We start from the raw sequence: 11,862 nt of genomic DNA, 5'->3' as shown, positions 1-11,862 counted from the left end.
AGTAATCCCTATTTGTACTTCAGTGGCTATTTTGTTGAAAGTAGCGCATAAGTAACCAGTAACGCATTACTCTGCACAACTAGTAATACTAAAGTAACTAGTGATATGTGTTAGCCAGCACTGTTTCTTACCTACAGTAGATGCTTCATGTAAACTACACTTTGGCCAGACTGGAGTTGGAGACAAAGGGATCTGCCGCGACAGAGGATAAATAATGTAGGTGTAATATCACAAAATGGACGCCTGATTTAGAGGAGTGGAGGGGAGGTCAGCGGAGGGCGCAGCTCTAAGCTGAACAGCAGAACCATTCCCCTTGTGCATAAGCAAAGATCAATAACAATAATAAAGCACATAGTGGTGAATTATTCATCAACCCCTCTCTCCGTCTTCTCCCTCCACAGCGTCTCCAGCTGACTCAACTCCAGCAGTATGTATGAGCCACAGAGCACTGCAGCTGCTCTCTGTCTCCATCACACGTTGGAGAGCCTATTTCCACTAACAAAGAGCCAAATGCATATGCTTAACTTTGCTTTGAATCTTTTTCTCACGTGTAAATGCGATTGATGGGCAGACGACTTCGATCACAGACAGTCTTTGCAGTGTGCACGAGTTCTGTCAGAGGATAAGACTTGTGAAGGCCGTGTGACGTAGTCTGTGGTGACTGACAGTCTATTGGCAAAATATTGGAGAGTTATTGCATTTTGCGTCTTGGCTCTTGTTGATCATGATGACATCAAGACCAACCTTTCTGTTGAAGAGATTCGGGAGAAAGCGAACTCCAGCAAGGACGACGTCATTCATGGCGAGCAGTGTGAGCCGACAGTAGCTTCAGCTCAACAGAACGGATCTCAAACACTTGTCTCTGACTGAGAGAAAACACCGGATTAGAGAAACACTCGTTAGTGTACTGCGGAGCTGAACAAAATTAGAAAGCTTGTGACCCAGCCGGTGGGCGGGGCTAGGTTTTGGCTTCACTGTTTTCAACATGGCGGCCGGTTCCCAGACGTTCTCTCGGTGCGACTCTCGCAAATGCCGGCAGGAGCAACAAATGAGCCAAAGGAACCTGATGTTTTCACAGAGTACCTGTCTCATGTACTACTGTCAGGATGTAGTGACAGATTGAGCAAATATGACAAAAGGTTATTTTACCAGCTGCAGCTTTACACTAAATCTACTAAATATAGTGCTATTAAAAGTATAATATTTCCTTTGAAATGTTGGGTGAGTAAAATAGAAGTATTCAAGTAAAGTACCTACTTTACCTTTGTTGAAAGTAATGTACTTTTAACAAGTAGTAAGTCATTAGTAATTCGTTACATTTTGTAACTTGCCGGAAATAGACTCCATGAATTAGAGTGATGCAAAGCAGTTTCACTATAACACACAATACTGCAGTTGTCCTTTTAATAATAGCAATATCTGGTAAACATGAATACAAGAATAAAATGGGTCAATATTGGAAATGTTTTCACGGCTTGGACAACAGTTAATAGTATATATGCAGAGTATGTGTGATACTTTAGACTTTTCCCAACAACAGCGTTTTCAGTAACCCAATGAACTAGGCTACTAGCAGATTAGGAGGGAATCTAATGAGAGCTCGGCTGCGGATGCCTATTTTTACCAACGTCCTCGTGCACTCCTCTGAAAACGTAGAAACAGAGCAGTGCAGATTATTAGCACTCCACAGCAAGTGTCTTGATAACTAAACACTTCTTTTTTTTTTGCAGTGTCACCGAAAATAACCACTTTTTTTCTTTTTTTTTCTTCAAGCTCATATACTCCACATTCCAGTATTTGGAAACTAATTATAGTTGTTATCAGGCCTGTAAACAGCATCGCTTTTCTGTGTTTTTAATTATACACAAAAAAGCACGTCAGCACTCCCCTAATCGCTTAGTGTGTTTTTTTTTTATCAAAGTGTTTCTGCTGCGCTCCTTCTCAGCCCATTAGCTCGGAGGGCTGTGAGCTCTCTTATGATTGATGAAGACACATGTCGGTCAAAACTCTGTGGTGGGGGGGGGGAAATGGCAAATGACCTGCTTTTCATTTCAGCCCAGTTTGTATTGAAGGCAGAGGGACGGTGGATGGGTGATCTGAGACGCGTAGAGGTCAGGAGTTGAGATGAGAGGTGAGATCAAATCTACAGAGGATGGGGCTCTCCGTCGTGGACGAGAATATCTGAGGCTTTGGGATGAATTTCTGACGTATAAGTGGCACACAGAGCGCCTGGTGCCATGGCGACCAGTCATATGGACAGAAAATATGGAGGCCAGTTCGGTCGAGCTGTGACAGCAGCGTATGTGCCCCATGGGCCGTGGTTACGCTCGTCTTTTCAACGGGACTTTTGGGATCAGATGCGCCATATCGGAACTCAGCTGTGTAAAATGGTGGATAAGCACATTTAATTTCCTGTAAATTATTCAGAATAAAAGTCCCAGTTATTTTTGCAGCTTATTCTTTCTCCCTGCAGTATTAGTAGACTTAACTTAATGAAAAGAATAGCCGCTAACAAAGCTCTGCTAATTCGGTGAGAAACACATTTGCCCATAAATTCTTCACAATAAAAGTCCTGCGTGAATTTGTTATTTAAAAGCTTTTATTTTTGAAGCATAAAAATCAGAACATGTTAGTTTTTCGTCAACAGGACTCAGACAGCGGGTCTTAGCATGTGCTCCAGCCAGACCAATTGTGTCCACAGGCTGTCCACACCTCACTGAGATCCGAACTCAATGCAAGCCAGGCCACCTCGGCATTCTCCTAAAATAAGATTTAAAAATAACAGTATATTTCCTTGGTTGCAGAATTGCAATATATCCCAATATATTGAATTGTAACCCCTGTATCATTATGAGCATCGTATCGCCAGATGTTTGCCAAAACACAGCCCTATCTACGATACAATACCAACAAATGTGATACTTTATTATCAGTTTACACTGAAATTAATTAAGCGTCCTTTGGCAGTTCCCTTCAAGAAATGTACATAAGTTGAACATACAAAATAAATACAGTCATGACAGTTAAACATATCACATTATTTCCTCTGGATTCAGATCTAATTTACATTTGCAGGATAGACTGATTCTTCAGCTTGTTGTGTTAAAATGATGAGGCTTTAAATCGCCTATTTGAGGGCAGAAGTTTGAATTCTCTGTTTAAAGCATGAAGGAGTCAGAATGGATACTGTTAGTAAGTAAGAGCATGCTCTTTTTGGGAGTTGCGTGAAAGGAGCGTGCCACAGGTGGGCCTGTAATCTTCGTACAAATTTGGATTCGATTATATAGTTTAGTTTTAAGTTCCACAGATGGGCTGCTGAGCCAGACGTTACTGCAGCACAGCATGACACTCTGAATTAGAAATATAATCTGGCTCCAGAAGATCTTGAGTCTACAAAGAAAGTAAACGTGATGCTGTATCTTCTTATGCGCAAGATGTGTTGGCAACAGCTTGCCATATTTGCATGAAATTTCATAGCCTCTAGAGGCTTATTCCTATTGATTTCGTTGATCTCCCTGCTTTTTTGTCTTGTACCGCCATCACGTGAATTTGTGTCCGTGGCAAGGTATCTTGAAAAATAATAATCATCTTTCCATAAATGTGTGCTTTGAGTCCCCACTCCCCAGAGGATGAACCCGTATGTTTTTGGCCAAGAATTTCAACTTTAACTTTACAAAAGAAAAAGAAAACTTTATAGATTGCCAGAAAAAAAGAGGACATTCATGGTCCATTTATACTTTCTGTTTTTTATTGGGGTAACAATCACAGGTTAAAGTGGGCCTGTGCAACTTTTGAGGAACAGTTACAGGACAATAGTGAATGGTCAAATATACTGTTATAGTGGTAAAACAGTAGCATTAAAGTTACTACAATGAAGGACTCTGGTGCACGGATACCACTTTTATCCACATGGTCCGCCAAAATCAACAAAAAATGACAGTTCCTCTTCGTAGCTTTAGGTAAACAATAGTCATGAAGTCAGCGAACTGGCCAAGTTATAGAGCAATGCCTATGTACAGTTTGCTAACAACAGTTGCAAATATTAGGCCATACCAGACCAAGTAAAACTGTAGCAGCAAAGCCCCTGAATGTCGTTTGTTCTTTGTTTTTCGGGGGAGCCTAAACAGCCTTTTCTTAGCTTTGGAGTATACTTACTAGTCAGTTTCTTTTTGGCATATAGACTGTGCAGCTGAACGCAGCTTATTATTGCACCTGTGAAACTGTATACTTGGTTCTTTAGTAGCTCTCTTGCAAATCCCCCGCCCTCATGCCAGCTCCCTCTGTATTTGGACCAGGAAAACAAACTTTTCAAGTGCTATTTGATTTCTCTGATCACACACCCTGTGCCCATGTACTGCATGAAGAATACTCCCCCCCCCCCCAAGATCGTTACTGACAGCGCACTTCGATCTAAAGAACCCTCAGACAAATGTTGCTTCTCTTGCTGAGGATGTCACTGCATCACGCCGAGCGTTTCACCATTTTGTCTTCTTTCCCCCAGCTGCTACCCTGTGATTGTTTCGATCAAAACACAACTCTGTCTTGAAGCCCAACAAGGAGAAAACAGCCGAGTGTTTTTTAGGTCACGCTGTATGAGAATCTGCTTTACATAGACAACATAAACAACTCCCACGCTTACTTTTCAGGGGTGATCTTATCCGTCAGGAGCAGAGGTGTCATTTCAGAGACAATTTTACCAGCACTGTAGATTAGAATGATGCTGCTATTTTAGAATTGACATCAACATTCTTGAGGGAAAGTGAAATTCTCTCTAAAGTACGTGAATCTAACTACATAATGCGGCTAGATTTACACAGCTAGAGCCACTGTAAATTCTGTTAGCTCCTTAAACAAAAGGTTTTGGCCCAGTGCATAGGTTATAAAAATAACTTCTCCATAATTGATAATTCTGTATGGGGCCCCCTCTTGTGCTCACAGCCTGGCACAGCTCCTTGACAGGGCAAACAATTAATTTCTGTTTGCTTATAAATAAGTCATGAAGAAGGTGCAGCTAGGGGTACTCACTGTTCATCAGTACAACAGAGTAGTGTCTGGTGAGACCTGCTCTGAGTCTCTGTACATGCCCGATCAATAGCCTTTCAAAAGAGTTTCTATTTTTCAAAAGAGTTTTGACTGTTTAGTCTTCAAAACAAGAATCTAGCCATGTTTCCATTCAATTCTCAAGCGAATTTTCAGAAAACTTTTGAAATTTCACCAGCTCGTCAGCTACATTGTAGTTTGGCCAGAAGTTGACGCTAAATGCTACGTGAGGCTGTAGCAGACGTTGCGAACTGGAAATAAATAATCTTCGTCTTTGATCTTCCTCCATTCTGGTAAGCCAGAGCACGGACAAATCAGCATTCTGTGAGGAGCTACTGGTCGTTACTGGTGTGGTGGAGAAGTCTCCGTGAGGCGACTGTTGTTCTGATCGATTGTTGTAGATCCTGCAATAGCATCAGTTATATGAGAACTGTAGAGAATGTTCTTCATTGAAACAAGAGAACGACACTGAAGACTTTTCTCGATGGAAAAGATGTTTTCGCTCCTCTACGGACTGGCTTCAGCAACAGTTTGATTGACAGAGTTCATCCAATTACCTGTCATGTATGTGCCCGCCCTTTTGCAAAGAGTTTTACAATGAAGGCTTCTGGGAAGGTTCTGTGTCACAAACCAGCTGGTGGGTCAAGTTAAAAACCACCTCAAGCGAGCTTGAAACAAACATTTTTATCGCAACTGAAGACGTTTAATCGAATTTAGTTTTCTAATGCGATACTTCGAAATGCGCATTTAAATTATGTGAATGGAAACAAGGCTTGTGTTAAATCCTCCCGAACAGTAGCAACTACAGCTTTTGTTAACCCCTTCCATCAAATAGCACTTGTCCAATCATAGTTTAGGGCAGCTGTGGTAGAGCGGGTCGGTTTCCTCTTATTGGAAGATGGGCGGTTCGATCCCAATCTGCAACCATACACCTGTACCGAGTTAACCGGTGATAACATGGATATCTTTCAAATCTCTTCCATCCAAACCATATTATGACATGACTGCAGCATTAGTGAAGTGTCAATTATGGGATTATAGTAAAGCCCAAAAAGTAGTGTAAGATCAATCAAGCAAACTTTAGCTAACATTTAGCATTTAGCTGACAGCTAATGATCATACCAGACCAAGTAAGGATGTAGCAGCATGTGTAGTGTATTAAGAATGGGTGCATTCCATTGCTTTGGAATTCAAATTATCAATTGTTAGAGAAAGAAAAGTACAATTTTTGTCTCGCTTTAAATCATAAAGGTAAACATTTTTGAGAATCACATGTTTAATAGTCTTCCTGTTTCAAAAAATGTCTTGAAAACACACTCTGAAAGAAAGTGGATTACTTTATTATCAGTGTGTCTTGCCACAAAAAAAAACAGACTGTTTCCATTGGAAGCAATTTAATTTTTAGCTCCCGCTTGATTTAGAGACACAGGCTGTAATGAAAAACATTTCTTTCTTAAATGGGACTCTACCAACACGAGACTGGCCCCTGGCTAACTGGCTTTATTCTTCCGCCATGTCAGATGGATGAAATTGCAATTGCTCTGCTGGTCCCCCTTCAGAAGTCACCACGAGGCAATATGAGTGAAATGTTTTCCAGTCACACTGGGGTCAAAAGCTTGCTCTGCTTGTTTATGAGATGCTCCAGAGGATCTGCTCTATTGGTAATGGTAGGCAGTAGAGTGCAGTCGGCCCTTTTGTAATAATGCTTCGACTTCTGTATGGATCTGTTACTCCATAATGTGATTTAGCCAGTCACACCGTGATAAGCGTGCAGATGCGGAAAGGGCTCAGGTATCGATCTGCGGATATAAAAAGAAGAAGAAACTCTTTTCTTTAATTACACTGAGACAAATATGTCTGTGCTGCATCTTTATGAGAGGGTGTAGTGCCCTCTTTTGGATAAAGAGATGAATTCTTTCATCCCAGCTCCACACTTTATACTTGATGTCATCACAAAGTTGAGACCTACAGTATACTTATATAGTAAGTATCAATAATATGGATTGGACTTCCCTGGGCCATTGAAATAACTTATTGACAATTCTTAACTTAGGTGGTGTTCCCCTTTAAAAAGCATTCTTATATGTTTTCTGTTATGAGATTGTGATAGTGTCTCATTTGGAATCGACTTTCATTACTTCTAAAATACCATTCTTGGTTTGGACTACGGGGCCTTTGTGTTGTGTTTTGTCAGAAATATATGCGAAACTTACCACTTTCAAACGTGATAGGTTGATGCCTTTATTCGCAGTGCGAAAGTTACAAAAGAATCGACCTCGTTCTGAAAAGTGACCCCCCAAGTGATCAAGAATCTGAATTGTACATACTATTCACCCTGTTTTATGGTCTATTTTACTCTAAATGGGACCATAGTTTACTAAATGAACATCATGCTGTATTAAATAAGAGTTAAAACTAGAGATTGAAACCATAAACTCATGTTTACAATGTTTACTGAGGGAATAAATCAAGTAGGGCAATTTTCTCAAAAACTTTTAAGGCACTTCTGCATTGGCTTCACATTCGTGGCCATACATCATATATCACATTCCTGTGTCTAAGCTGTGCCCTCGCACAGCACACCTGTACATTGGATCAGATCTGATTCTTGAATTTGCAGTGATAAACTAATGAGTGCAACAAAGTGGTGGATGGTGAATGAGCATTTTCTCTAATAGCACTGCAGCACTTTTCAGGCGAGCGCGAGTGTGTCTTAATCACTTGTAAGGCTTGATTGAGTGTGTGTTAATAAACATTAGGCTGTCTCTCTTCCCCTGGTGATTAGTGGTTTATGTACTCTGCTCTCTGCAGGCTGAAGACGCAGTCCTGAAGATTGATGGAGGGCCATGCTATTCAAACAGCAGGCATTGCTGAGACAGAAGCTCTTCGTTCTGGGCAGCCTCGCTATCGGAAGTGTCCTCTATCTCGTGGCCAGGGTTGGGACCTTGGATAGGTAAGTCATCACTGTCACAACACAATTCACTGATTACTATAAGAGTTTCGCGAATTAGGGATTCAATACAGGCAATCCTCCACTTCATTGAGTTGTTTAAATGTGCTCCTTCTCACGAGAAGTTCAGATCCAGACAACTTTATCGATCCAATGAGGAGCAATTAATTTGCAGCTTACTAAGTCCGAACCAGGTGACAAGCTCCCAGTCTGAAAAGTGGAGCCAATGCAGAAGTGCTTTAAACCTGCATTCTCTCTAGTGGCCATCAAGGGGCGACTCCTCTGATATAGAAGTCTATGAGAAAATGACTCTACTTCTTTCTGGATTTATTCCCTCAGTAAACATTGTAAACATTGTTTATGGTCTCAATCTCTAGTTTCAAATCTTCTTCAATAAATCATGATGTTCATTTAGTAAATTATGGTCCATTTAGAGTAAAATAAACCATAATGCAGGGTATGCTTTAGGATCGTGGCTATATGATTGACAGGTCTGGGAGTTGTCTATGTTTTTGTCTCAGAACTTTCAGTTGATGAAGTTAACTGTAACATTTTAGTCACCTACTAATGTCTTATTCAGAGTCCGGATGAACTCCACCCTCTTGTGTCGCCTCTGGTTGACAAAAAAGCAAGATTTTCAAGCTTTCAAGCTTCAATAATAGACAAACTTTTTCTTCAGGAGATGGAGATTTCTTTTGCAGAGACCCCATATCAGATGAAACAGATGGCATGTATTTTTGTGCAAAATCTTATTGGCAGTTATTGCAACTACTGTCCACTTATTGGACAGTAGTTGCTGAACTGACATAAGAAACACGACAAAGAGTTCCTTTAAAATGAAGTTAATGATTCTTGAATTGATTTGTTTTAATAGTGTTGAGACTGAGGATGTATTTTCTATGTGTTTGTCTCTCTCAGGCTACAGCCCATTTGCCCCATTGAGAGCCGACTGCCCCCTCCTGAACCAGAGCAAATCCCTCTTCGTACCCTGCAGTTTAAGCGCGGCCTGCTCCATGAACTGCGCAAGGGCAATGCCACCAAAGAGCAAATCCGTCTGCACAACCTGGTCCAGCAGCTGCCGCGGGCCATCATCATCGGGGTGCGCAAGGGGGGCACCCGCGCCCTTCTGGAGATGCTCAACCTGCATCCGGCGGTGGTCAAGGCCTCGCAGGAGATCCACTTCTTCGACAATGACCAAAACTACGCCCGGGGTATCGACTGGTACCGGGAGAAAATGCCCTTCTCCTTCCCCCACCAGATCACCATCGAGAAGAGCCCCGCCTACTTCATCACGGAGGAGGTCCCCGAACGCATCTTCAAGATGAACTCCTCCATCAAGCTGCTGATCATCGTACGCGAGCCCACCACCAGAGCGGTGTCCGACTACACGCAAGTGCTGGAGGGCAAGGAGCGCAAAAACAAGACCTACCACAAGTTCGAGAAGCTGGCCGTGGACTCCGGCACCTGCGAGGTGAACACAAAGTACAAAGCGGTGCGGACCAGCATCTACACCAAACACTTGGAGCGCTGGCTGAAGTACTTCCCCGTGGAGCAGTTCCACATCGTGGACGGGGACCGCCTCATCACGGACCCGCTGCCGGAGCTGCAGCTTGTCGAGCGCTTCCTCAACCTGCCCTCGAGAATCAGCCAGTACAACCTGTACTTCAACGCCACCAGGGGATTTTACTGCCTGCGATTTAACATTGTCTTCAACAAGTGCCTGGCGGGCAGCAAGGGCCGCATCCATCCAGAGGTGGACCCGTTGGTGGCGACTAAACTGCAGAAGTTCTTTCACCCCTTCAATCAGAAGTTCTACCAGATCACTGGTAGGACATTCAACTGGCCATGATGGGCTTTGGACTTCTCGAATGAGATTCTTTTGGTGTTTTTTTGTTTTTTGTTTTTTTAGAAATGCCAAGCTGTGAGATCTCAAATAAAAATATGAATAGCACTTTGAGTTTAATACAGGAATGACAGTGTGACCAAATATAAAAGGGACTTGATGTGAGTTTGTTTGTACGTGTGTGAAAATAAAACAAGATAGTTTGATGGTTTGACTAAAAGATTCAGTTTGCTTGATCTTGCAAATTAATTCACCTGTCTGTCATTGTTCCCCATACAGTAGGAACAAAAGCAGTACTGAACTGTGTGATTAACGGAAGAGATTATTTTTTTGTTTGCTCTTTAAAAGACTATCAAACGCTGAAATTCACGCTGTTAAGATAAGCTTTATGTGTGATGCTTTTTCTCCTGATAAAACACCTCAAAAGATGACTAAGTGATATTTGATAAACAAGCTAATTGCTCATTTGTTCCCCCTCGTGTTGTTTATTTGACCAAATTTGCACGTGCAATCAAGATGCCATTTTTAACAGCGTACACTCTTGTGTTAGTCGTCTTCTGTTGTCTATTCATATTAGTTTTCGCTACGATTCATTTTCAATTCCTGCTGTGATGAATCCATTAGAAGGTCACCTCTTTTCCTTCCCGACACGTGTGAAGATCAGAACAGGCTCGTTAGCATAGGATCTAGTGTTTCAGGCTTGACTCAAACCTGGAAAGTATTTAAAACTTTTTTCTTTTACGTACGAACGTCGGTTCCTCCCCCTTACAGCTCTTTCATTGCAAAACACCTGGCACAAAAGCCATAGTGGAAAAAAATGGGTTGTATTCTGATGATTGTCGTCAAACCAACTGTTTATTCTATGCTGATTAGCAAGATTTTGTCTGTTTCTGTGCAAATACTCATTCTGTATCATAAGTGTGTTGTTAAAAAAAAAAAAAAGGTTAAATTAAAAGAACGTGTAAACATTTGTCAGCTGATTTATTGTTCACTTTGGTTTCACTTTTGCCAATAAATGTGAATAGATCAACGTTTTGGGGAAATTGCAGGGAAGGTTGTGACCACCCTAAAACTGACTTTGTCAGTGCTTGTGCACATAGATTTGGGTATCTGGAGTGCCTACCAACCAAAACACTGTGGAATAAAACAACCCAGTAAGTTTCTTTGTGGGCTGCCAAGATCAGAAAACTTTCAGATTTGGCTCCACTTCCTATGGCACATGCAGGAGGGGGCTTAAAGAGACAGGCGCTAAATCGGAGCGTTTCACACAGCGGGTGAAAACAGGAATATTCAGAAAGACCGTATGAGAACAACAACGTGTTTTTGGAACATTAAAGCATGTAACCATGTTTTAGCAGAAACCTCAAATACACATATCAACCAGAAAATGTGCATGATGTGTCACCTTTAATGCTACCTTCCGTGCTTAACACACACAAACATGAGAGGGAGTCAAGTACATTTTATTTGCCCAATATCACGAATCACAAATTTGCCTCAAGGGGCTTTGCAACCTGTACAGAATAGGCCACACTCTGCCCTTAAACCCTCGCTTCAGAAAAAGAAAAACTTCTAACAGGTAAATATCAACCTCAGTAAATTGATGAAATAGAATAGATAAAAGAAAAAGATGCCGTGTGTACAGAACAGACCAACCATAATCAAATTACAGTATGAACAATTAGGATGAAAAAAAAGATATATTGAAAGATTGAAGAACATATATGAAGAAAATGGATCCAGTAGAATGTCAGGCAGCTATCAGGACAAAGATCCAGATCGAACATGTCAAAATGAGGCAGCGACAGTCAGGAGAGAGCGAGATCTCAGGATGGTTGATGATCCAGACGACCCGGAGTGGAATCAATCTTCGTATCTCACTCTGAGAAAGACAGCAAATAAGCATGTTTCTCAAAATGTTAAACTGTTCTTTTCATTTTGGGGCCCTGTGGAGTTTTCTTGTAAACTAACAAAAGTTCTATTTAGCCAGGTGTTGCTCAACAAACCCCATGGTGTGTATCCTTGAGCT

The 11,862-nt window shown here is 41.6% G+C and overlaps 1 protein-coding gene across 1 annotated transcript; it reads left to right on the top strand.

The window, feature by feature from the left end:
- Window positions 1–7,886: 7,886 nt before the first annotated feature.
- Window positions 7,887–9,839, top strand: LOC306711300 (heparan sulfate glucosamine 3-O-sulfotransferase 5; the record flags this gene model as incomplete). The annotated part of the gene is made up of 2 exons (XM_079180173.1): window positions 7,887–7,993; window positions 8,909–9,839. 2 exons carry the CDS (start codon window positions 7,887–7,889, stop codon window positions 9,837–9,839), a joined length of 1,038 nt encoding a protein of 345 aa, XP_079036299.1.
- Between the last annotated feature and the right edge of the window lie 2,023 nt (window positions 9,840–11,862).

Source organism: Pholis gunnellus, assembly GCF_910591455.1.
Source record: "Pholis gunnellus genome assembly, chromosome: 19".
NCBI lineage: Eukaryota > Metazoa > Chordata > Actinopteri > Perciformes > Pholidae > Pholis > Pholis gunnellus.
This window is presented reverse-complemented; position numbering and strand designations above follow the sequence as displayed.